This window comes from Lemur catta, chromosome 1, assembly GCF_020740605.2.
Source record: "Lemur catta isolate mLemCat1 chromosome 1, mLemCat1.pri, whole genome shotgun sequence".
NCBI lineage: Eukaryota > Metazoa > Chordata > Mammalia > Primates > Lemuridae > Lemur > Lemur catta.
Genome location: NC_059128.1, coordinates 264,990,919 through 265,016,439, shown reverse-complemented (window position 1 = coordinate 265,016,439; position 25,521 = coordinate 264,990,919). Strand labels below are relative to the sequence as shown.

Here is a 25,521-nt window from a genome sequence, read left to right as displayed (position 1 = left end):
TTTAATGAGTCACATTCATAAAAAATTTCTGAGTTTTCCAAAAAGAATGCTTGGCATATAGATATATCAGTGTTAAAGTTGTTTTATGAAAAATAATAAGGCCTACTTTTTTAGAATTTGATGTTTAAAATAAATGGACATATTCAAAAACAATTATAATCTTGATTTATTAAGATATGACCTGGAATTTTTATGTATCCAATAGTATTATATAAATAAAGATCTCTTCGAATAACTGAAATAAGCAGTCATAAAAATAAATTTCAGTCAGGTAAGAAAAAGTGGATAAGACAACTGTTGTCACATTTGTGACTCAAAAGCACTTGGTACAGAAATTAGTCATTTTATGGTAGTAAAAAAAATCATAGAAAAGAAAAAAAGCACAAAAATATATAAAAATATTTTATGGTATTGGACTGACTACATTGATATTTGCACTTATAATCTTAAAATACTTTCTAACAGGCCCAAGAAAATTAAATATTGCCTAAACACAGGGCTATCATGAAATAATTATTTTCTAACAAGTAATGTTTCAAATCTTTGTGAATATGAAGTATTTGGGGACACCAAGAATGCTAAAAATAATTCTTTGAAGACAGGAGTAGCTCTGATCAAGCCTTCATCTACATTCTAGGGACAGAAGATGTTTACCGTGTCTACTCTACTAGAGCAGAGACAAGACATTTTAGCCTTGGTGAGCTATGAATATAAAATGAAAACATCTGTATGAATAAATATCCTAAGTCAAATTAGTCATATATGTTTTAATGATGTATAGATACAGATTCATCAAACAATGGAACATAACTGAGAACCCAGACATAAAACCATCCTCATATAGCCATCTAATTTTTGACAAAGCAGACAAAAACATACCCTGGGGAAAAGAATCCTTATTCAATAATAAATGGTGCTGGGACAATTGGATAGCCACATGTACAAGACTGAAACAGGATCCGTACCTCTCACCTCTCACAAAAATCAACTCATGGTGGATAACACACTTAAACTTAAGGCATGAAACTACAAGAATTCTAGAAGAAAATTTTGGAAAAACTCTTATAGACATTGGCCTAGAGAAAGAATTTATGAACAAGACCCCAAAGGCAATCACAGCAACAACAAAAATAAATAAATGGGACTTGATCAAATTAAAAAGCTTCTGCACAGCCAAAGAAACTGTCACAAGAGTGAATAGACAACCTACAGAATGGGAGAAAATTTTCACAGGCTACACATCTGATAAAGGGCAGATAACTAGAATCTATATGAAACTCAGAAAAATCAGCAAGAAAAAATCAAACAACCCTATCAAAAAGTGGGCAAAGGACATGAACAGAAACTTTTCAAAAGACTGATGGCCAAGAAACATATGAAAAAATGCTCAACATTTCTAAACATCAGGGAAATAGAAATAAAAACCACAATGAGATATCACTTAACTCCAGTGAAAATGGCTTTTATCAAAAAGTCCCCAAGCAATAAATGTTGGCGTGATGCAGAGAAATAGGAACACTCATCCACTGCTGATGGGACTGCAAACTAGTACAACCTCTGTGGAAAGTAATATGGAGATACCTCAAAGAGCTACAAGTAGAACTACCATTTGATCCAGCAATCCCATTACTGGGCATCTACCCAAGGAAAAAAAGACATTCTATAAAAAAGACATCTTCACTAGGATGTGTATAGCAGCACAATTCACCAATTGCAAAGATGTAGAAACAATCCAAGTGCCCAAAAATACATGAGTGGATTAAGAAAATGTGGTATATGTATGCCATGGAGTTCTACTCAGCCACAAAAAACAGTGGTGATCTAGTACCTATTGTATTATCCTGGATAGAGCTTTAGCCCATTCTACTAAGTGAAGTAACACAAGAATGGATAAACAAGCACCACATGTACTTACCATCAAATTAGTATTAACTGATCAACACTTATGTGCACATATAGCAGTAACATTCATCAGGTGTTGGGCAGGTGGTGGGGAGAGGATGGTTATATTCACACTTAATGGGTGCAGTGCACACTATCTGGGGGATGGACATGCTTGAAGCTCTGACTCAGGTGGGGCAAAAGCGATATATGTAACCTAAACATCTGTACCCCCGTAATATGCTGAAGTAAAAAATAAATAATATATATATACATATAATTTGGTCCTTAGATTCTACTTATTTAAAATACTGTGGTTATTTTACTTTCTTAAGAGTTTTTTTCCTCTTACCACTCATTTGAATGTTCTCTATGACACATATTTAATTATAAGTGCATTAAACTGTATGATATTTTATGACACTTTCTAAATTATTCTATGTAATTAGATTCTGGTTCCCTAGACATTTTACAATATTTGTATGTGCCTTCAATCATTTGCATATTTTAGAAGCACTAATAATACTCTTTTTCTAGTGTTATACAATAAATACTATTAAACTGAATCATTTTAACTGAAGGTTCTTAAAGGAAGATACAGAAAACCCACTTCTTTAATGATTTTAAAACAATTTATTAAAAATATGTTGATTTTTCTAATCAATATTTCATGATTGTTCAAGCAAGTTTGAAATTCCTTAGAGAAAAATGCAAATATACATATTTTAACTATTTTAACAAGCAGGATAATATTTTAAAACTAAGCAGTATTACTCTTTTGACAGTATTACTCTCTTTATATGATTAGGAAACAAAGTGCAATTTTACGTTATGCCCAAGAGTGCAATATTTTTCTGTGATTAATGTAGCTTTTGGCCTTCTAGAATTGATATGTTTTTAAAAATGCAGTCAGCAAGTTGATTTTTATAAATTCTTGAAATAATTTGACATGCATATACATAATTTAATAATAAATAAATTTTCTGATTTTAATATAATCCATTCTTATTACTGTATGTTGACTATGTTATTACTTTTTTGTTAAGGATATTCACTAAGGATAAATTTACATTGAAGTGATGTCAAACTACTATACCATGAAATTCGCTTGATTTATTATTGCAGTAGTGTCCCTACTGTTCTCCTTCCTCTGCTTCCACTTTTGTACCCCTTTCAATCCATTCTCAAAGCTGCAGCCAGGGTTATTCTCCTAAAACATAGGTCAGAGCACATTGCTTGCACCCCTACTCAAAACCCTTCAGTAGCTTTCCATCCTTTCCAAAGACCTCTTTAAGTTTATAAGGCTTAAGATTATTAGTGCTGTCCAATAGAAAGGTAATGTGAATAATTTGTGCAATTTTAAATTTTCTAAGGCCCATACTAAAAACTAAAAATAAGTCAAATTAATTGTAATAATATAATTAAACCAATATATTTGAAATAGTATAATTGAAACATGTAGTCAATGTAAAAAAATCATAGCTAAGGTATGGAATCAACTTAAATGTCCAGCAATAGATGAATAGTTAAAGAACATATGGTATATATACACAATGGAATATTATTTGGTCATAAAAAAGAATGAGATCCTGTCATTTTTAGTAATATGAATGGAACTGGAGGAAATTACGGTAAGTGAAACAAATGAGGCACAGAAAGACAATTATTGCATGTTCTCATTCAGATGTGGAACTAAAATATTGATGTCCTGGACATAGAGAGTAGAATGGTGCTTACCAGAGGTTGGAAAGAATAGTGGTGAGAGATGAAAAGGGTATTGATTAGTGGACACAAAAATACAGTTAGATACAAGGAATAAGATCTAGTGTTCGGTAGCACAATAAGGTACCTCTAGTTAACAATGATTTATTGTATATTTCAAAATAGCTAGAAGAAAAGACTTTGAAAATTCCCCAAATAAGGAAATGATAAACGAGGTTACATATATCCCAATTACCCAGGTTAGTCATTACACACTATATGATTGTATCAAAATATCACATGTATCCTGTAAAAATCCACAACTATTACATGTCCATAAAATTTAAAAATAAAAAAATAAATTTAATAAACATTATTGAGATATTTTACATGTTTTCTTTGTTCTAAGATGTCCAAACCTGTCGTAAACTTCACACTTAAGTGTATCTCACATTAGGCACTAGATTTGTATTGGGAAAACCTCTTCTGCATTTAGATTTTATATAATGTACAGCTAAATAAGTACATTCATATGCTCAAATTGTTCAAAACATACTTAAATGTTTTCCAATAACTAAATTAACTACCATATTTTAAATTTAAATTAATTACAGTAAAACAGAATTAAAATTTAATTTCCTCAGTTGCACTAGTCGTGTTTTAAGTGTTCCATAGCCCCATGTAACAAGTGGCTGCCATATTGGACAGCACATCTCTATAGCTCTAGCCACTTGTTAAGTTCATGGCCTCACCTTCTATTCCTGTCTCTCTCTCGCCCACTCAGCTTCAGTCACATGAACCTCTGTGCTTCCCCTTGAGTGCGCCAGAACTGCTCTTGCTTAAAGAATTCACACTTGACATTCATTTTCTGGAAGATTCTCCCCCTACATTTGCAGTGGGTCCCTCTCTTACCATTATATCTAAAATTTCACCCACAGCATGTACTTCTAACATAGCTTAAATTATTCAGCCAACATTCACTCCGAAAGACTTCCCAATAGAAGATGAATATGTTACCCTATGGATTGATGTTTAGCTTAGCCACCTGCCAACGTGAGCAAACACTTAAACACTTTGTTTTCATTATCAAGCTTGTTTTTTTCATGCTTCTGCTGTCAACCATGAGATAGTTTCCTCTCTATACTTCTTGTCTCTGCAGCCTGGTTACACCTGTTACTGGATCCATAGCATAGAGCTAAGCATTGCTCCTTGAAACTAAACTCTTTATTCAAAACTGGCTTGGAACAAATGATTCTAGTCAAGGTGAGAATTACTGCATGACATCAAATTTGGGATCGTTTATTGTGCATAATTATTATGGCCACAGCTGGTTGATGTATCTTGTTGCACAGATTTATTTTTTCCCTTTCTGGCCCCTTTCACTGTTTCCTATATCATATATTTTGCTATTTTATTTTATTATCAGTTTTCCTTGCCAAGGTTCATAAAAGCAGGTATTTCTGCTTGCTTCTTTCAATTCTGTATACTAAAAACCTAAAAAAAAAAGTGGTTGGTATACATTATTTGCCTGATAAATATTATCGAAAAAATATAAGTAAAACCCTAACTTCAGTATGTCTTAATTCAAAGAATAACATGAGTTTAGATATATCTCTTCTTCTTTATAAATCAGGATACTGAAACTTGAGTAATATAAATGACTTAATTTTAGGATTAGACCTATCAGATTAATTAAAATCAAAGTAGAGCTGCTGATATTACTGAAATTTGTATATTGCTTTAGCTAAGTCCTCTGCCACAAGGTTTTAGTGTATCTTTCAAGATCTTCAAGATGAAAAAAGCATTGAAAGTCAGTGAAAGCTCAGTATGATGTGATCTCCATGGGAAGTCTCACCCTGTGGAAATTCTGCACTAGTTCCATTTGTGAAGCAGCGGCTTTCCTGCTATGGACTGAGTGTTTGGCTCCCCGCAACATACATATGTAAACCCCCCATCCTCAACGTGTTGGTATTTGGAGGTGGGGCTATTGGGAGGTAATTATGCTTAGGTGAGGTCATGAGGGTGGAAACTTTAAGATGGGATTAATGCCCTTATAAAAAGAGAAAGTGACTTGATATCTCTACGTGTATGTTCATGTAGCAAGAAAAGGCCACGTAAGTACATAACAAAAAGAAAGGGCCTTCACCAAGAAGTGGACATTCCTGATCTAAAACTTCCAGCCTCCAGACCATGGAAAATAAATGTTTGTTGTTTAAGCCACCTAGTCTTTGATATTTCATTATAGCAGCCTATATTGATTAAAATACTCACTGTCCCAGTGAGAACTAGGATCCTCAGGGCAAGTCTTCATTCCAGAGGAAGGACAGGCAGCTACGGTCAGTTGGAAGTAGAGTGCATGGTATTTCTGGCTACCAGAGTTAAAGAGATGCCAAGAGGCAGTGATAAATCCAGTAGTTATACAAAATGCCTGTTTTTATTAATATGTCTGATGTTTGTTCATTTTTAAGGTTTATCCGCTCAAGAGTTGAATGTTTTCTAAAATTTTTTAAAAACTCTTCCTCACCATCATCTCTGAAATACATTTTAAGGTCAAGATTTGATCTGAATCAAATAATATCTGTCAGAGGGAAACAAAAAAGGCTTAAAAGTAGAATAATTCATAGTATCTATACACATGAGATATGTGATACTTAAAATTTTCCCAGGGGTTCATGTAAAGTTTGGGTTAAAAAAATACAGCTGAACAATAAAAGACTTTTCTCCTTTCTTTTTTAATGTTCTGTTCTTTTTATCTTCTGGATAAAGAGATATACTTTGCATATTCCTCAGTTGCTGTCCTTGAAATTACCATACTGGATATAAAACCTAAATAGTTGCAGGCAGTAGAACCAATTTATGTCTGCAAATGAGCCATCTTCTTTAAAGTTTAAATGGCTTAAATGTACTATGGTGATTGTAAAAGTCAGGGTCATAAGACAAAATTTTAATCACAGATATAAAATGTGTGTCTGCTATGACCAAGGAATTTTTCTAATTTCTAAATATTTATGAAAGTGAGTTTCTTTAAATGCTAAAATCATGTTCACATCTTATCTACCTCATCCTATATATGCAGAAATCATGGTAGTATAATCACTGTTATATTGAGAGAATATAAAATTTGAGTAAAGAATTGTTTAATAAAGCATCTATCTATTAACTCTGGAATGCATGTAAATATAGAAGTAACATGAGGCTGTTATAAGATTAGTTAATATTATTATATATAACTTTAGAATATATCTGATATTCCTAACTTCTTCTTTTACACTACGGGAATAAATGTATTTACAAAATGCTATTATGTCTAAGAAGAATTAAAAGCAGGTGCAGAAGCTCAGTTAGAAAAAAAGTAAATGAAAAAATTCACTATTTTTTAACATGCATTGTTACCATATAACTGTTCAATTAAATTTATACATAAAATAATTAAGTCTAATTAATAGTTAATATGTAATGACTACCTACTCACAAAACTTAATAATATTCTAATTGTAGTCAAAGGTATTATGTAATCGGTGCTTATTGCATTAAACTACGTATCACATGCCTGTTATCTCCTTTGTTTTATAAATTGCAACTTTAGTTCAACTCCTGCTTCTTAGTAAAGTAACGCCTTTGAAATGTTGAAAAAGAACTGGCAGGATGCCAAGGAATCTGCTTAAGCTGAAACACAAAAGACGTTTTAAGCAAAAAAAGGCTTAATCTTCAAATACTTTACGTTTAGTGCTATTATAATAAATGGGGCTCATATCAAATTATTAATATAAATGGTTTGATTCTTTTCCCCTCACTCTTAGCAACATGACATTGTAGGTAATAGGTGGTAAAGACAGTTCTAGTATTTTTTGTGACATTTTGTAATGTCTTTGTCATTTTCATAGTCTCTATACCATTTTGATAGCAAAAGATCATAATAAAAGTATTCTGAGCATTCCTAATATGTTATTTATTTACATCAATAGCTTTAGCTTTTCATGGCATTTCATGTAAGGTACTGAGAGGTTTATTACTACTATACATTTGTTGCTAAATAAAATATAACAGATCAGGCTTCAATTACCAAAAAAAAAAAAAAGTTTATTAGACAGCTTCTGTATATAACATGGTTATTTTGTTGTATTAATAATATACAACTACAGTTTCTACTTATCTTCATATAAGATGGATAGAAGACTTACATGTTAGGCACAAAATCAGAAAAATTATAGGAGATTATAGAAGAAAACATGGGAAAAATTCTTCTAGCATTTGGCCTAGGCAAAGAATTTATGATTAAGACCCCAAAGGTAATTATAACAACAACAACAACAACAAAAAGTAAGTGAGCCTTGTTTAAATTAAAAAGTTTCTGCACAGCAAAGGAAATAAAGAGCAGAGCAAACGGACAATATAGAGAATGGGAGAAAATATTAGCAAACTATACATTCAATAAAGGGCTAATATCCAGAATCTACAAAGAATTCAAGCAAACCAGCAAGGAAGAAAACAAACAACCTCATTAAAAAATGGGCAAAATACACGAACAGAAGCCTTTCAAAAGAACATAGATAAATGGCCATCAAACTTATGAAAAAATGTTCAATGTGAGTAATCATCAGGGAAATGCAAATTAAAACCACAATGAGATATTACCATCCCCCTGTCAGAATTGCTATTATTAAAAAGTCAGAGAACAACAGATGCTGGTGTGGATGCAGGGAGAAATGATTATACACTGTTGGTGGGACTGAGAATTAGTACAATCTCTATGGAAAACAATATGGAGATTTTTCAAAGAATTAAAAGTAGATCTATCATTCAATCCAGCAATCCTACTACTGGGTATCTACCCAAAGAAAATGAAGTCATTTTATCAAAAAAGACACCTACACTTGAATGTTTATTGCAGCAAAATTCACAATTGCAAAGACGTGGAATCAACCCAAGCACCCATCAATTCATGAGTGGGTTAACGAACTGGTGGTATATGTATGCCATGGAGTACTACTCAGCCATAAAAAAGAATTAATTAATGTCTTTTGCAGCAAATTGGATGGAACTGGAGAATATTATCCTAACTGAAGTAACTCAAGAATGGATAAATGACCACATGTACTCTGTAATAATTTGGAACTAATTGATGGGCACACATGATCACAGAAAGAATTAAAAATCATTGGAAATCAAGAAGGGGAAGGGGGAGGAAGGGAGGAGTTAAAAAGCTACCTAATGGGTACAGTGAACACTACTCAGGTGATGGGGGAATTTACAGCTCTGACTAAAGCATTATAAAAGCTAAAGCTACAGGAGGAATCTTGAATATTTATGAAAGGAAAAGCATGAGCATGCACAACTAAGCTCAAGCTACTTCGTGGGATCCATGTACAGAAAATGGAGGTGTCAGCATGTTCTGAGGGTGACATTTTCAGCCCTCTGATGTCATAAGATGAAGCACAGGACATGAAAACCCTGACTGTACATCCTCTGTAGCTTGTTCAGAGCAGCTTGACAGTCAGGAGTCTCTTATCAGGAAGGAATGTTGGTCAGTTGCAAAATCACAAAAAGGGAGGAGCAGCCTTAGACAGTTATTGAAATCAGGGGTGAAGCAAGTCCTTTCAGAAGTCTGGCTATGTTTAACCCCTAGAAAAGAAAGCCTAATAATGGTTAACAAGGAAGAGGGGATAACGAGGTGTGTCTGACATCCCATCTTGTCATGGCTGGGATCTCAGTTTTAGGGTTTCTTTGGGGTCCTCTTGGCTTAGAGTGGGTATGTTCAGTCAATTGAGGGGCTTAGAATTTTATTTTTACTTCTCAGCAATTAGAAAAATTAATATTAATAGTTATATTATTTTCTACTTAAGTATAAATCAATCTTTCATAAGCATATTATATAATTTATCATAAGTGAATTCACATTATATTCACTCAAGATATTTACATGAGTCACTTTTTTAATACATTTTAATAATCTCTTAGAAAGTAATAATCCTGTATCCATAAAATAATGAACAGATTAGGCAAATATATAAGCAAATAAATACACTAAAATTAAAATTTATCTTTAAACGTAGCAAAATGTTGGAAAAATGAGATAGGATTCCAATATATTTTGTTTTGCCCTAGCATTCATGAGTAAATTTAATTGTGAAAAATAGAAAATTCTGACTAATATAGCTGAAGAAATGCTACAAGAATGTAGACTAATCAAAGAGGAAACTAGACTGCTAGAGACTCACAAGTAATATATAATAGATATTTAAAAAACATTCATAACCAGAGATATAACAAGAGGAAAGAGTTTAAATATAGCCTTCATTACTTGGAGGTTATATCCACAAGGGAAAAGCTTTTCAGTTGGAGTTTGAAAAAAGAAAAATAGAAATATTCATTGTAATCCATGATAAAATTTTGAGAATTTGTTTAGTATAAACCATTTTCTTGTGGTTTATATGAAATTCAGCCTATATGAGTAGAAATAACTCATAAAAGTTAACTACAAAAGTTAAAGGATACTATGACAACCTCTAAACATCTAACTTTAAACTCAGCTAAAGTGATAATATCTCTCAAATTAAAATTTAAAATCATTTACATATTTTGCCAGTAAACTTACAATGCTTTCCAGGAAGGCTAAGTTTTTGTCTATAGATACTAGTGTCAACACATACAATGCTGATGAAAAAGATATTAAATAAAATTTCACAGAAGACTGAAGGGGAGGAAAAACCTTCCAATCTTTTTAGAATTTTGCAATTGAAATAATCATAGATTAGGAAAATATTTTATTTTAGAATATATGACATAAAATATTAAAATAAAATTTGAAAAAGAAATGAAAAGGAAGAAGCAAATTAAAAGTATTTCTGAAAACTGAAAATAAAATGTACATGTTATTGGTTCCAGGCACTAGGCTAATCAAATATTTTCATGCTTTAAAGTTGTACTAAGATAGAATATATAGAAATTTATGGTTATATAAAGGCAGTTTAACAACAATATATCCATCTCCACTATTGACAAAAATTTGAAACTCTGAAAATAATACAAAATAAATTAAAAAAAAACTATCTAAGGATTTTCTAGAGGAAACAAAATCAGGAAGATTGTGAAGAGGAATAAAAACTAATTCTCAGCGTTTTATTTCTTTTTCTCTCAAAGCTTTGCCCAGAGGTTAGGCCTTCCTTGAAGGGATTCAGAGTGAACCTGGCAACTGAAGAGGTGATTTCATGCTGAAAACATTCTCCAGAAGTTTATCAAAAGCAGACTGTACAAGTTAGTTTTTACAATGTCCTGGAAACAATTCAACATTTCTTGGCATTCGATGAGCTAGAAGACTATGACCAATTTTAAAAGGGAACAGACAAGTAACAGATGCAAATCCTAAAATTACCTAGATGTTGAATCTATCAGATCGGAGACTTTAGAACAGCTATTGTAGAGCAGCTTTACCCACGCTTGCAGAGGTGAAGGAAAACACACTTAGAATGAATGAAAATATAAGACTTGGCAGCAAAGAGACAGACAGACAGTTTAAAACAGAACAAAGTTGAAATTTAAAGACTAAAAAAGTAGTATCTGGAATAAAACAAACAAAAAAGACTCATCATTGGCTCAATAGCAGAAAAGAAATGAAGTAAAGAGATAGTTAACTTGAAGAGGAAACAACTGAAAATTATTTAATCTGAAGTGCAGTAAGGCGTAAAATAGATGAAATTGAAAAGTGTCTCATGAGCCTGTAAGATACTTTCAAAATGTCTAATGTGTATAAGTTAAATCCCACAGATGACACAGAAAAAATATTTGAAGAAACAATGGCCCCAAACTACCTAATATATCGACAAATATAAATCTATAGATTAAAGAAGCTCAGCTCAACCCAACCAGGAAAATTGAAAGGGCACCACACTTAGACACATCCTAATCAAACAAATAAATAACAAAGATAAAGAAAATAGCTGGAAAGTAGCTAGAGAAAAATGATATATGGCATACTCATTTCCTTCAGAAACTAAAAAGTCCAGAAGACAGTGGCACCACATTTTTAAAGAAATGTCAATCTAAAGTTCTTACTAGCAAGAAAAAAAAATCATTTAGGAATAGGAATATAGAGGTGGGGTAGACATTTTCAGATTAAAAAAATTAATAGAATTTATCTCAAGCAAATCAGTTATATAAGAAATGGAGGATAAATTTCTTCAGGCTAAATGAAATATGGATCTTCAATGATGAAGAAAGAACAAAAGACATGGTATTTAGATAAACACATAAGGTATCTTTTCAGTTCCTTAAAATACTTGTAATTGCTTAAAACAAAATTTATCATAATATATGATGGGATTTTAATGAATATATGATATTATATATGATATAAAAATAAAAAGATCATTAAATAATGGGGTTATAAGATATATGCATGATTTTTACATTTGACATAAAGTGTCAAAATATTAACTCTAAATAGACTGTGAAAGTATAGGTTTTTATATTGTAATCCCTAGAGAATCACTTAAAACAGAGCAAAAAGATAAAACAAAAACTAAAGAAATACTGTCAATATAAATTAAAATAAAATTCTAAAACTTCACATATCCCAAGAGAAAGTGGGAAAATGAGAACAGAACATACAAAAAGCAACAAAGCAAAAAAAAAAAAAAAAAAAGAAAAAGAAACAAAAACAAACAGTGCACACCTAAATAAAATGGTATCAACAATTGCAGTAAATTTAATAGGCTAAACCAGTGCCTACCAAAGTAGGGCCCATGGACAGAATCTTATATGTATGGCTTAGAATGAAGAAAGTTTTTTACATTTTTCATGATTTGTAAGAGAAAAAAAGAAACGTGACAAAGACTATTTGCAGTTCAAAAAAACCTAAAATATTCATTTCCTGATCTGTTAACTGCTGAATCCTCATTTAAACCATCCAATTATAAGGTAAATTTACAGAGTGGATGAAAAAGCAACATTCTAGCATATGCTGCCATGAAGACATATTTTAATTTCATATGAAATATAAGTAAGCATAAGAGGGCAAGAGTAGTTATTTTTTTTTTTTGAGACAGAGTCTCACTTTGTTGCCCGGGCTAGAGTGAGTGCCGTGGCATCAGCCTAGCTCACAGCAACCTCAGACTCCTGGGCTTAAGCGATCCTCCTGCCTCAGCCTCCCGAGTAGCTGGGACTACAGGCATGAGCCACCATGCCTGGCTAATTTTTTTTTTGTATATATATTTTTAGTTGGCCAGATAATTTCTTTCTATTTTTAGTAGAGACGGGGTCTCACTCTTGCTCAGGCTGGTCTCGAACTCCTGACCCCGAGTGATCCACCCGCCTCGGCCTCCCAGAGCTAGGATTACAGGCATGAGCCACCGCGCCCGGCCAAGAGTAGTTATTTAAATCTTAGATATAACACATCAGGTAAGAGATCAGCAGAGAAAAAGAGGAATATTTCATTTTGATAAAAAGGGCAGTTCATGAGGAAGACGTGTAGGGAGAATAATGACTTCTTAAAGATATTGGCATTCTTATCTCCAGAATCTGTGAATATGTTACATTACATGGCAAAAGGGACTTTGCAGCTGTCACTAAGGTTGTTGAGATGGGAGGGCTGGCCTGGGTTACTTGAGTGGATACAGTTAACAATTAAGAGCAGTGGAGTCCCAGACAGAGAAGCAGTTGTGAAGAAGAAGTGGAGTTCAGAGTGATGTGGTGTGAACTAGACCTGCCATTGCTGGCTTTGAAGATGGAAGGGGACCATGAGGCAAGGAATGTGGAAAGCCTCTTAGAATCTGAAAAAGGGAAGATAATGGAATCTCCCCTAGAGCCTCCACAAGAGAATGCTGCCCCACTGATGCTTGATTTCAGCCCACTGAGAATCATTACAGCCCTGTGGCCTCCATAACTTTTAAGACAATACATTTGTTTTATTATATAATTAAGTTTGTTGTACTTGGTTGTAGCAACAATACGAAAGTAATACAACACACAAAGTATAAATATACGTGTGCCTCACTGAGCCTCAAAATATGCAATGTAAAGCTCAACAGGATTAAAGAGAGAGAAGAAAGTTCACAATCATGGTAGATTTAAACACCCCATACTCTGACAGCACAGCTACACAAAAAATTCAATGAAGACAGAAGATTTAAACAATGCTATCACCCACCTTGATCTAATTGACATCTACAGAGCAAAATATACAACTGCACAAGGCATATGTTTTGCAAATACACATCATATATTCACCAAAATATTTCATATTCTGGGACATAAACCAAATCTCAAAAAATATATAAGAATCAAAATCATAGAGAGTATTTTCTGAGCACAATTGAACTAAATTAGAAATCAATAACAGCAAAATATCTAGGAATACCTCAGACATTTAGAAGTTAAAAGGATTCTTATTGGGCCAACAATAAAATCAAAAGAAAAATAAGAACATGTTTTTAAGTGAATGACAACAAAAATGTAACATATCACAATTTGTGGGATGCAGGTAAAGCACTGCTTACCAAAAATTTTGAATTTTATGTGGTTCTATTAGAAAAAATGAAATATCTAAAATAAATGTCCTATAATTGCATTTTAAAAATTTAGAAATAAAGAGCAAGGTAAATTCAAAATACCTAGAAGAAAGAAATGAAGATAAAACAAGAATCATCAAACTAGAAAACAAAAAGATTATAGAAAATATAAATTAACAAAACAAAAATCTGATACTTTGAATAGATCAACAATCGTGGCAAAGCCTTAGCTAGGAAAAAGTCTTTCCAATAACTAGTGCTTGATCAACTACACATGTGCATGGAAAGATAATGAACACCAACTCCACAAAAATGAACTCAAAATGAATTATAGACTCCAACGTAAATCCTAAATCTGGAAAACTCTGAACAGAAAGCATAGGCATAAAACTTCATGGCTTTAGGTTAAGTAATGATTTCTTAGATAAAAAGCAAACAGTATGAAATATAAAAGTCCAATTAATAAATCTGATATTAAGAAATTAGATTTCAGGAAAATTAAAATATTTAGCTCTTCAAAAATCTATTTTAAGAAACCAAAGAAAAATCTTGATTGCAGAGAAAAGAGAGTATATGTTCATACAATGTTCAAAAATGTTCACAATAGGTTTTTTCCATAAATAAAAGAATCCAAAATGTCCTTCAACAGGTACTAAATAAACAAACTCTAATATATCCATAAGATACAATAACAGGAACAAGTATTATAAATTACTGATGCACACATGTTATGTCAATGAATACTGAATGGAAGATCTCTGTAGGGAAAATGCACAGAATGGGAGAAAATATTTGCAACCACACATATGAAAAGGTTAGTATCCAAAATATATAAGAAAATCAAATAACTCAATCATAAAAAAAACAAAAACAAAAACAAAAAACAAATAACCTGATTTAAAAAATGGGCAAAGGACCTGAATAGACATTTATTAAAAGAAGACATGCACATGGCCAATATGTGCAGGAAAAAATGATCAGCATCACTAATAATTGGGCAAAACGCAAATTAAAACCACAGTGAGCTATCATTTCACAACTGTTAGAATAGCTTTATTCAAAGAGCTGAAAGAGAAGTGTTGAAGAGGATGCAAAGAAAAGAGAACACTGTTGGGGGAGATGTAAATTAGGACGAACATATTATCTAGCAATCCCTTGTCTGGGTATTTATACCCAAAGGAATTGAAATTAGCCCCTCGTAGAGAATCTGCACTCCTATGTTCATTGCAGCATTATTCACAATAATGCAGATATCAGATCAACCTAAGTGTCTATCAATGTATGAATGGATAAAGACAGTGTGTTATAGATACACAATGAAATACTATTCAGCCTCAAAAAGTGAGAAATCCTGTCACTTGCAACAAGATGGATGAATCTGGAGGAAAGGAAGTTAAATAAGCCAGACACAGAAAGATAAGTACCTCACAATCTCAATTATATATGGAATCTAATAAAGTTGAACTCATAGAAGTAAAGACTAAAATGGTGATTACCAGAGCCTGAGAGGAAGGTGAAAGGAACAGACTGGGGAGTTGTTGATCAAAGGACACACAGTTTAGGATAGATGGGAGGAACAGGTTTTGAGACCTATTGCACAGCTGGCTGGCTATAGTTAATAATAACGTATATTTCAATATAGCTAAGAGACTAAATTTCAAATGTCTATCCATAAAAAATGATAGGTAAGCAAGTTGACAGATATGTTAATTAGCTTGAGTTAATCATTTAACATTGTATACACATATCACAATATCACATTGTACCCCATAAATGTATACAATGAAGATTGGCAATCAGAAATAATGTGTTTTAAATCATCAAATTGTACATCATAAATATATACCATTTTTATGTTAATAAAAGTAAAATAAATTCAAAAAATAAAGTAAAAATAATACCATATGACTCCATGTATATCAAATTATTAGTAATACATGTATTTATGTACATTATATACATGTATTTATATGTATATAGTCTAAATGTAGACTAAATTATAGTGATTAAAAATAGACGAATGTTTACTGATAAATGTAAATGGACAGATAGATTGTGAAGTGATCTGGGAAGACTCTTGGGATGACGGAAATTTTTATTTTGATGATTCTGATAGATTTGCAGATGTACACACATGTCAAATTGATCACATTTTACACTTTATATATGCGCTTTTTGTTGTACTCCATTGCAATAAAGTATTAAAATAAAGGATATTTATTTTTCTCATTATTCCTACTCAAGTACAATAAATTTAAATGTTTTACTTTGAGAAAAGGAAAACTTGATCAAGCATTAGAAGAGTCGTAAATCTCACTTTCAACAATATTTGTGGAAAATTAATATTTAATGAAAACAAAAAATAGTCATTTTTAACAATAATTTAATAGATGGAAAAAAAAACATTTTATTGTTTTCAAAATATATTTACCTAGGCAGCCTCTAATCAACACGGTGGCAACAATAATCTCAGTAAATGTTCAAAGAGTTCTCAAAACATCTATTTACAAGACAAGATCTTTCATCCTGTTTAAATAGGAGAAACTACATAATTTTGTGGTGAGCTTTAGTCTAAACATTTACCTCTGAATAATTCAGTAGAAAAATAAACCAATATTTAAATCCGTGATGGAGGAATGCATCTGTGATCAAAAGCAACTTGTACTTTGCTGGAAATCAGTCCTTGAAAAATGGAATATCCTAATACCCTAAACACTTATTAGGGTATTCATTTTCTTAAAAGATCACAAGAGCAAATAATTCTTATTGCAATATACAATTGTTTATCGATCCAATTATTTTCTACCTACCTGAAACCAGTGACAACTAAAAATCTCATGTCATCATGTATCAGCATTTCACATTATTTTCTCCATCTATCACTTTGAAATTTGAATATATGCTGAGGTCCAATTTAAATCTCATTTGATTATAGTGTTCTCATAAAGGGGGAGCTATGTTTTATTCATCCTTCTTCCTGCTATCACTTAACACAAAACCTGAATATTAAAGTGGACTTTGTATGTTTTCAAAACTTTGTTTCAATAAGGTTTTGTGATATAAACATATAGAAACCATAGATCTTAGTCTAGGTTTTTATTTATTTCATATAAATACCTATGCTGGCAGGCATGAAGAAGAATAATTCAGAAGCTCCAGGCATCCTTGATAAATGCAGATATGCTTGAGTAAAAGTATTTTTAAATGTTTGAGTTTGAAGAGGTCCCACGAATCTCTTTCTTCAACCATCTTATTTTATAAACAAAGAAATTGAGGTTCCAGGGATGCAGGTCATGTGATCAATTAGCATATTGGCTAGTCCTAACATTCTAGTATTGGCATATTATGTATGAGCCATTCTGCTTTACTGTGTTTTGGAAATATCAAAGATGCTCAGTTCCCATAAACTCCACTTTTCTGAGTATCTCCAACAGAGATTTCATAATAATTTTATGATGTGTCAAATACATTTAAAAATATTTAGAAAATACAAATAAAAGAATCTTTAAATATTAAGTTTCATTAACATAGTGCATTGCCTAGCACTTTTATAGGACAGTGAAAAGAGGCCAGAATTATTCTAAAGATTTCCCCTCCAAAATGGTTTGGTAGTTCAAATAAAAATCATATCTTGGTATCTTTAAGTTTTTGTTCACTTCAATTCACATTAAAGAAAACAAACAAAAAATATATATATGAAGTAAATGTTGGATTAAATATACAAATGTCAAATTACAAAATATAAGCAAATGTGTTGAAATATTGAGAAATGTTTGTAATTTGCTAACAATATTTTGACCTAAAAAAGAAACATACTTATGATAATAGAAAAATAGCAGAAAAGAGTATTAGGGGAAAAAATCATATTAATTATGTTATCAGCATCAATTCCTTCTTTGTGGATTCTCAATAATATCAGGTTGTCTTTTTGTTTTTCAGGAAGTGCAATGGCAACAAAATGACTTTCTAGGAAATTGTCTAACGTAATCAAATAAAATCAGTAATTTGTGATAGAATCAAGGTGCCTTCTTCATAATCCTTTTAGAATTTGTTAATTTCTTTCCAAGAATTTCTTGACAAACACAGTCTACAAATATGTACAATAATATGGATTACTTTGTTCTTGAGAAAATATTTTCTTTCTAAAGGCATTAGCCATAAGAAAATGCATCTTGTTTCACAGTTACCATTACAATCCATCAGTATTAATGTGCTGGAAATGTTCCAATAGAAATGTTTTGTCAATAAGAGTGTGTGTCTCATATATTCCCACCAAGACAGTTAAGTCCTTGCAAGCATCAGAGAACCTCCAACATTAATGATTCATAAATATTTATTGACAATGATGTTAAATTTGTTCATTTTCTTATAACAAGTATACTAAATTATTTTATAATTCCGAAGCAATGACTTAAGGTGACTTGTGAAGGTTTTATCCATATTAGCTGTTCCACTTCCCAAATCTCAGAAATTTTTATTTCTTCTAAAAAGTATCCTGTTATAGTCCTTCCTTCCAGACAGACAAAAAATACTATTCTGATAAGATATAAGTACTGACATATGTCACTGAAATTAAAATATTATTTCACGTTATATGAAGATGTAAAATAATTTACCAAACCAATTTGAATTAGAAATGAAGACACTTACTGCATGTTTGAGACACAGAATCATAAATATTATAAAGAATCAGATAAAAATCTGAGGATATATTGACCAAATGTGTTTTGGGTTAAATATTGCAAAAAAAAAAAAAGACAGTCACTGTTTTCAGGATAATTAATATCAAGATCATTAAATATACTGTGAAATGTCCCATAGCATCCACTAGATGTCTCCAATAACTGACTTTTAATGGCTACATTCCTTCCAAAGCTATGCATTAAATATTAAAACATGAGCTACATAGGTACTGTGATTTTTCTATAAAAATTCTTATTTTTTAAAGCAGACAAAGCTCTTTTAATAAACATACAAAAGGAAAAAAACTTACATTCAATATCAAGGTACATGCTCTTTTGGTGCCCTCCAATTCTACTTGCAGCTTCACAGTCATATCTCCCTGAATCTGACAACTTCACATCTTTAATATGCAGTGATGAGCTTCCATGCTGCCCTTTGACTTCAATACGGCCGTCTGGGCTCTGTTTACATTGATTCAGGAAAAAGAAAGATTTTATGCTTGTTTGTGCAAAATGATGACCAAATACATAACATTATGTTATTTTCTATGTTTCTCTGGCCAAAAATAAAAAATTCATTCCAGCTGCAGAAAATATTTCTTATATAGCTGAGAATAAGTTTTTTTAAAAAAACAAACTTTTTAAGTTCTCAAAACAACTTCACGAAGATTTCATGTCCCTCGCCTCTATAATCATAAATAACATTGCATTGCCTCCCAAATAAAACCCCAATGACTCAGCCTGAAGTTTAAAGATCTCTATGTATTATAACCTTTCTGTACAAGCACATTTTACAATGTAGATACCATTAATTTCAATTAGTTTGAATTACTTCTGCTGTCCTGAACGTCTTACGCTTTCCGTAAGCACCCTTCACAGACTTGTTGCAAATATTTCTCCTGATTTTACTTCCATATTTACATGCCAAGATACTGCTGTCTATCCTTTAATTTATGGGCAAATTTCAATTTATATTCAAAATTGTCCCTGATTGCCTAAATAAATAATTACAACTTCTTTGAATTCCATACTTTTCTTGGGACACATTGCTTTTACTAAGGTCTTAGAACTTCAGATTTCTTCCTGTAGGATGATATTATAGTTGAAGGAATGTGAGGAAATTGTTATGGAACTTCATGTAAAAAATACCTGGACTTCTAGGACAGAAGCATTGTATTTTAATATTTTTATATAGCAAATTAAATTACAGTGAAATTTACATGTAGTTGAGTAAAGAAAAGATAATCCTTCAGCTACTATTTACTATGGGTTAAAAACTTGCATATAGTTATTTTTATTAGAATGTAGCAACAAGATACTCTATTATTATAATAATACAAAGTAAATTCTTCATTTTATAAGGAAAATATATTCTTTCACATTACTGAAAAAAGTGCATTTTAAATTTATAATTTTCTTCCCTTGAAAGTAAACATATTTTCTTGTCATTACCTGTTCTACATGGTATAGTTTTTAACTTGTGAAAACTATTAGTGTGTAGATAATATCAGCATACTATTAGTAAAAGTGATGGCATTTAGACATTATTATTATGGTATCTGAAATCATTAACAGAAATTCTGGAAAAAACATAATTTTGGAGAATATGTGTGACTCCTTAGGAAGTTCTAAGTCATTTTCAGACTTAACATTGGCTCTGTAATGATGCATGATGTGCAGCTGACTCAAATACTTGCACTAGAAGACCAAAGACATTTTTTCTAAAAGACATGTCTCTCTTTGTGTTACAAAAAAGCATTACACATATTTGAGAGAAAATTCATTTATATCTTGGCTTTAATGCAACACCTACTGAAGATTAATTTAAGACATCTGATATTTGATTGAGACAGGTTAATGGGCATTTTAGCTGTCTATCTAGTGTTTCCAGGTTCTATCACTGAATTAAGTCAGATGATTAGAAAGCAAAGTGTCTGACTATGCATTATTATTCCCATCCTTTGCAGAAATGTACTTTCTGAAATTTGATTTGATGTTATATTCTTTGCCTTTCTAGAAGGTCAGTTTAAGAATTGCTTATTTGAATATTATTTCAATATTTTTATAAAAGACTATTTTTAGAGTTTATTGTCCTTTCAAGAATCCCTTAATAAAATATCCATGTGATAACCACCTTATTAAGTTTCAAATTAAATTTTCTGTTGGCAATTTCAATTGAAATTATACAAAGTGTCATGTTTATAGGTTATTTTTGTGACCTTACCTGGCTAGACATTTATTATCAAATTTAGAATCCAATTGTAGTACACAGCACATTTGAGGTGGTCAGTACTTCCTATCTTTCTTCATCACACTTTGCCCTTGAACATTTTTAGAGTGACTAACTAACCCCTTTGGCCTTTTGAGGGAATTATGGATCATGTCACTTAGCCACTCAACAACTGTGTGTGTGTGTGTGTGTGTGTGTGTGTGTGTGTGCAACATTCTACAATAAGGAGCTGGGGATAAAGTGCTGAGCAAAATGCAATAGTTTCTACCCTTAGTGGCATTACAGTTTATCAGAGAATACACATATTAATTTTAAATTGCAATACAAATAAATTGTGAAAAGTACCATGTCGGAAGACCACAGTTTCATTTTGGGGGTAAGTAAATGGAGAGACAGGGTAGAGGCAGAGGTGTGTTTCCTGAAAAACCAAAATGTGAATTGAGACCTGCAAATGGTGAAAAAGGGGTGATACTGAGGAGTGAATTCCAGGCAGATGTGCCGGGAGGATATATAGAAGTGAGGGAAGCAAGCAGATGCACAAAAGCAAGTATGGGCATGTACCTCTCCTGATGTTGGACAAGCAAATAGAGACCACATGCAGAACCCAAGACAAATACATATACACAAAAAATGTGCACCCAATTTTGCACCCTTGCATTATATATTCTGTTGGTCTCATTCCTATTGGCATTGTTTCATTATTGAATTTAAAGTAAACTCAACTTCAAATACTTGACGGTTAAGACAATGTATAACTGCTAAATATATAAAGAGGAAAACCAACACTCTCCAAAGATTATAAGCATTAATTTATCCAAACAAACATCTCAAAATTGTTTTAATATTGTGTTAATATGACAAAGTTTTACAGTCACACCAAGAATTTTAAACAGAAAGATTATTTTTCGTTCTTATAAGATCCTTTTATTTGCTACTAGCTATATTCTCTTTGGTCTGGGTTTGCTCTGAACTTTCTAATTTTCTTCCTGTTTTGATTTTATGCACTGAACTTTTTTATAATTACTCTTTCTCCTAGCAGTGTAAATGATGTCATAAAGAGAAATATGTGCAATAAAATTTCTTAACTTAGTTTCTTCACTAGATCCTAGTGCTATTTTGTTTTCATTGCATATATTGTCAGAAATTTATTCAACAACTAGGAATTGAAGATAATAATAATTACAGGTAATGCATATGATAAATTATACCTGTTAAACAATATTCTAAACATTTTACATTTACTAGTTCATTTAATCCCAACGATACCACTATGAGGTTGGGACTAATAACACACCCATTTTAAGGTGAGGACATTGATGCAGGGAAACATTAAATAACTTGCCATGTCCTACAGCTTATAAGTGATAGCAGATGGATGTCCAGGCAGTCTGGCCATGAAGTTTATGTTCTGAATTACTCTTGCTATGTGGTCTACAACCAGAACCACAACTATGAGGTTGCTCTACACGTCAACCACATCTATGTGACACATACGATACTGGATTCTGGGGATAGAAAGATAAATAAGAAAGCAAAAGCTAAAAGAATGAATTGGAATGTTCCTAACACAAAGAAATGTCAAATGTCTGAGGTGATGAATACTCTAATGACTCTAATTTGATTAATTTACATTGTAATCCTGTATCAAAACATCACATGTATCATATAAAGATATACAATTATATACCTATAATAATTTAAAAAATAAGTTAAAAAGTGTAAGAAAGAATAAAAAAGGAAGGCAAACACCTTAGTAGCCCAGGAAATATGATTTAGAGGAAGAAAATGACAAATTATAATACATGCTAGTGTAGATGAAATTCAGGAAGAAAATCATATACAGTCTATAAAGATAAGGAAGTTTCCTGTAGGTATTTCCATCTAAACTGAAGGACAAGTAATAATGATAAGCAAGGCAGTGGACCGGCTCCATAATTTTCAGAGCCCACTGCAAAATAAAATGTGTGGTTTCTTGTTTAAAAAAAACATTACAATTTCAAGCTGAAGATATCAACACATTTGCCCAACATGGAGTCATTCTGAGTGTAGGCTCCTGTATAGGTTGCACCCCCACAAAGTCAGCCCAGGCCAAAAGGAGGGAAAGTGAAACAGAGGAAATGGCCTGAAAAAGTGGCAAAAATATTTTCTGTCTCTTTAAAACATCCTGCACTCTTTCTTGTGAACTAAAGCCTGCTTTGCTTCAGGCCAGTGGTTGGGAGGGACAGGGTAATGTCTTCTGTTCTTTGTGCTACTGGAGATGGCTCAGCCCAGGACCTGGCAGAGGGAGATCTGGGTGGAGATCAGGGGATTGTCTTCAGTGGATGGGGTGGATATAGGACAATCAAAATCATCAACTCTAGTTGAAGAGCAATTGCCTGAAGCTGAGAACCCACCCTTTAAAAGCTCTGTATTTCTTATTATTAGGAGGATGGCATTTTTCAGATAGTAGTCCCCATCCTCCTCATTTGCCAGCAAATTAATTTCTCTTTCCTTCTCCTCAAACCACTCATCCTCATTCTTCTGATGTGGCCTTGAGGGCGAGTGCTGAGCTTTCAGTAATAAAAGTAGGTAGGATATAGGAACTATGTGGGCCTGGACTTGAGGGAAAGCATGGCGTGTTAAAAAGTTGAAAGAAACTCCCTGTAGCTGTGATATTCAATATGAGGTGGAAGGGGTGAGTTACAAAGGAGTTGGAAAAATAATCAAGAATACCATAAAAAGCCTCAAAAGCCAAGGGAAGGGAAATAAGAACATAGGAAGATATTCCATATCACTAGCCATCATGGAAATGCAAACCAAAACCACAGGACCACTTCATACCCACTGGAGTAGCTATAATCAAAAAGACAGCTAATAACAAATGTTGGCCAGTATGTGGAAAAACTAGAACCCTCATGCCTTGTGAGTGGGAATATAAAATAATGCAGGTCTTGGATAAAATGTCCAAGAGTTTCTCAAAATGTTAAACGCAGAGTTACCACATGACTCAGCAATTATTAACATTCCTAAGAGAAATGACTATGTATGCTCACACAAAAACTTGTACATAAGTCCTCATAATAGTATTATTAATAAAGTCAAAAAGTCAGAACAACCCAAATGCCTATTCACTGATTCATATATATAAAACAACGATCTATCCACACAAGGGAATATTATTTGGTAATAAAAATAAACTATTTACACATTCTTTAACATGAATGAACCTTAAAAATATTATGCTAAGTGGAAAAAGCTAGTAACAAAGAACACATATTGAGTTATTCAATTTACTTAAATATTCCAGAATAAGCAAATTATATAGCTACAAAAAGTATAGTAATGTTTGCCTATGTCTGGCAGGGTAATGGGAGGTGGTAGTGAGGAGATTGGGGAGTCATGACCAAAAAGGATGATGAAAATGATCTAAAACTGATTATGTTGATGGTTGCATATCCCTAAGAATAAAAGGCTTTTAATTGTACAGTTTAATGGGTGAATTATATGCTATGCAAATGTATATAAATAACACCATTAAAACATGAAAGACAATGGCAGGGGTTTGTGTGTCTTGCAAATAATTGGAGAAATACATGGAGGATTTTAGGCAGAGGCATTGTGATTTGAAAAGGTCACTCATTTTGCAGGGTGAAGAATAAATTATTGAGGATGCTATGGTCTGAATGTTTATATCCCCTCCAAAGTTCATTTGTTGAAATCATATACTCGAAGGTGATATTACCAGGAAGTGGAGCCTTTGGGAGCTGATTAGATCATGAGGATGGTAAAAGTTACCACAGAGAGATAGCTAGTCCCTTCCTCCAAATAAGGACACAAAAAGAAAACTCCGTCTATGAGAAAGTGGGCCCTCAGCAGATACTGAATCTGCACTACCAGTAACTTGAGCTTGGACTTCCCAACCTCTAGAACTGTGAGAAATATATTTCTGTTGTTTATAAGCCATCTAATTTATGGTATTTTATTATAGCAGCTTGAACAGAGTAAAAACAGACTGTCAGGGAGACCCACTGCAAATTCATTACAAGGATAACATGTTGCGAAAAGGTAGCAGTAGTTAAGATGGAGAGAAATAAGTGAGTGGATTCCATAGACTTACTAAGGTGGAACTGACAGTGTTTACTGAATGACTAAATGGCGGGTGGTGATGAAAGAAAGAAGGAGAGAAATATTTCCAGGATTTTGTCATAGACCCTTAAGTAGGAAATATTATCTTTATTAGTCAATTGTTATATCTATTAAATTATGCTGTCTGTAGACATTCACATTTAATATAATCACACATATTCTATAATATGCATACACTCTATTCTGTATTATATATTCAGTACCTTAAAACTAATATTTAATATTAAAATATTATAGTAAGAAAATCATAAGTAGAATAAACCTTTTAGAGATTTTTATTTAAAAAAAATGAGACTAGGTGCATTTCACTGACAGTTGTAAAAATGCTGCTTTTCAGAATGGAACCTGAATATTTATATTCTATTACTATATGGTCATGCTACCTATTTTAATATAA

The 25,521-nt window shown here is 32.3% G+C and overlaps 1 protein-coding gene across 3 annotated transcripts in view; it reads right to left on the bottom strand.

Moving 5' to 3' along the window:
- Positions 1-25,521, bottom strand: part of NCAM2 (neural cell adhesion molecule 2) — a 518,783-nt gene that overhangs the window by 137,318 nt on the left and 355,944 nt on the right. For all 3 annotated transcript variants that reach the window (XM_045557836.1, XM_045557845.1, XM_045557826.1), the window contains one exon: positions 19,081-19,231. In XM_045557836.1, the coding sequence (XP_045413792.1) occupies positions 19,081-19,231 (151 nt within the window). The remainder of the gene's footprint in view (positions 1-19,080; positions 19,232-25,521) is intronic.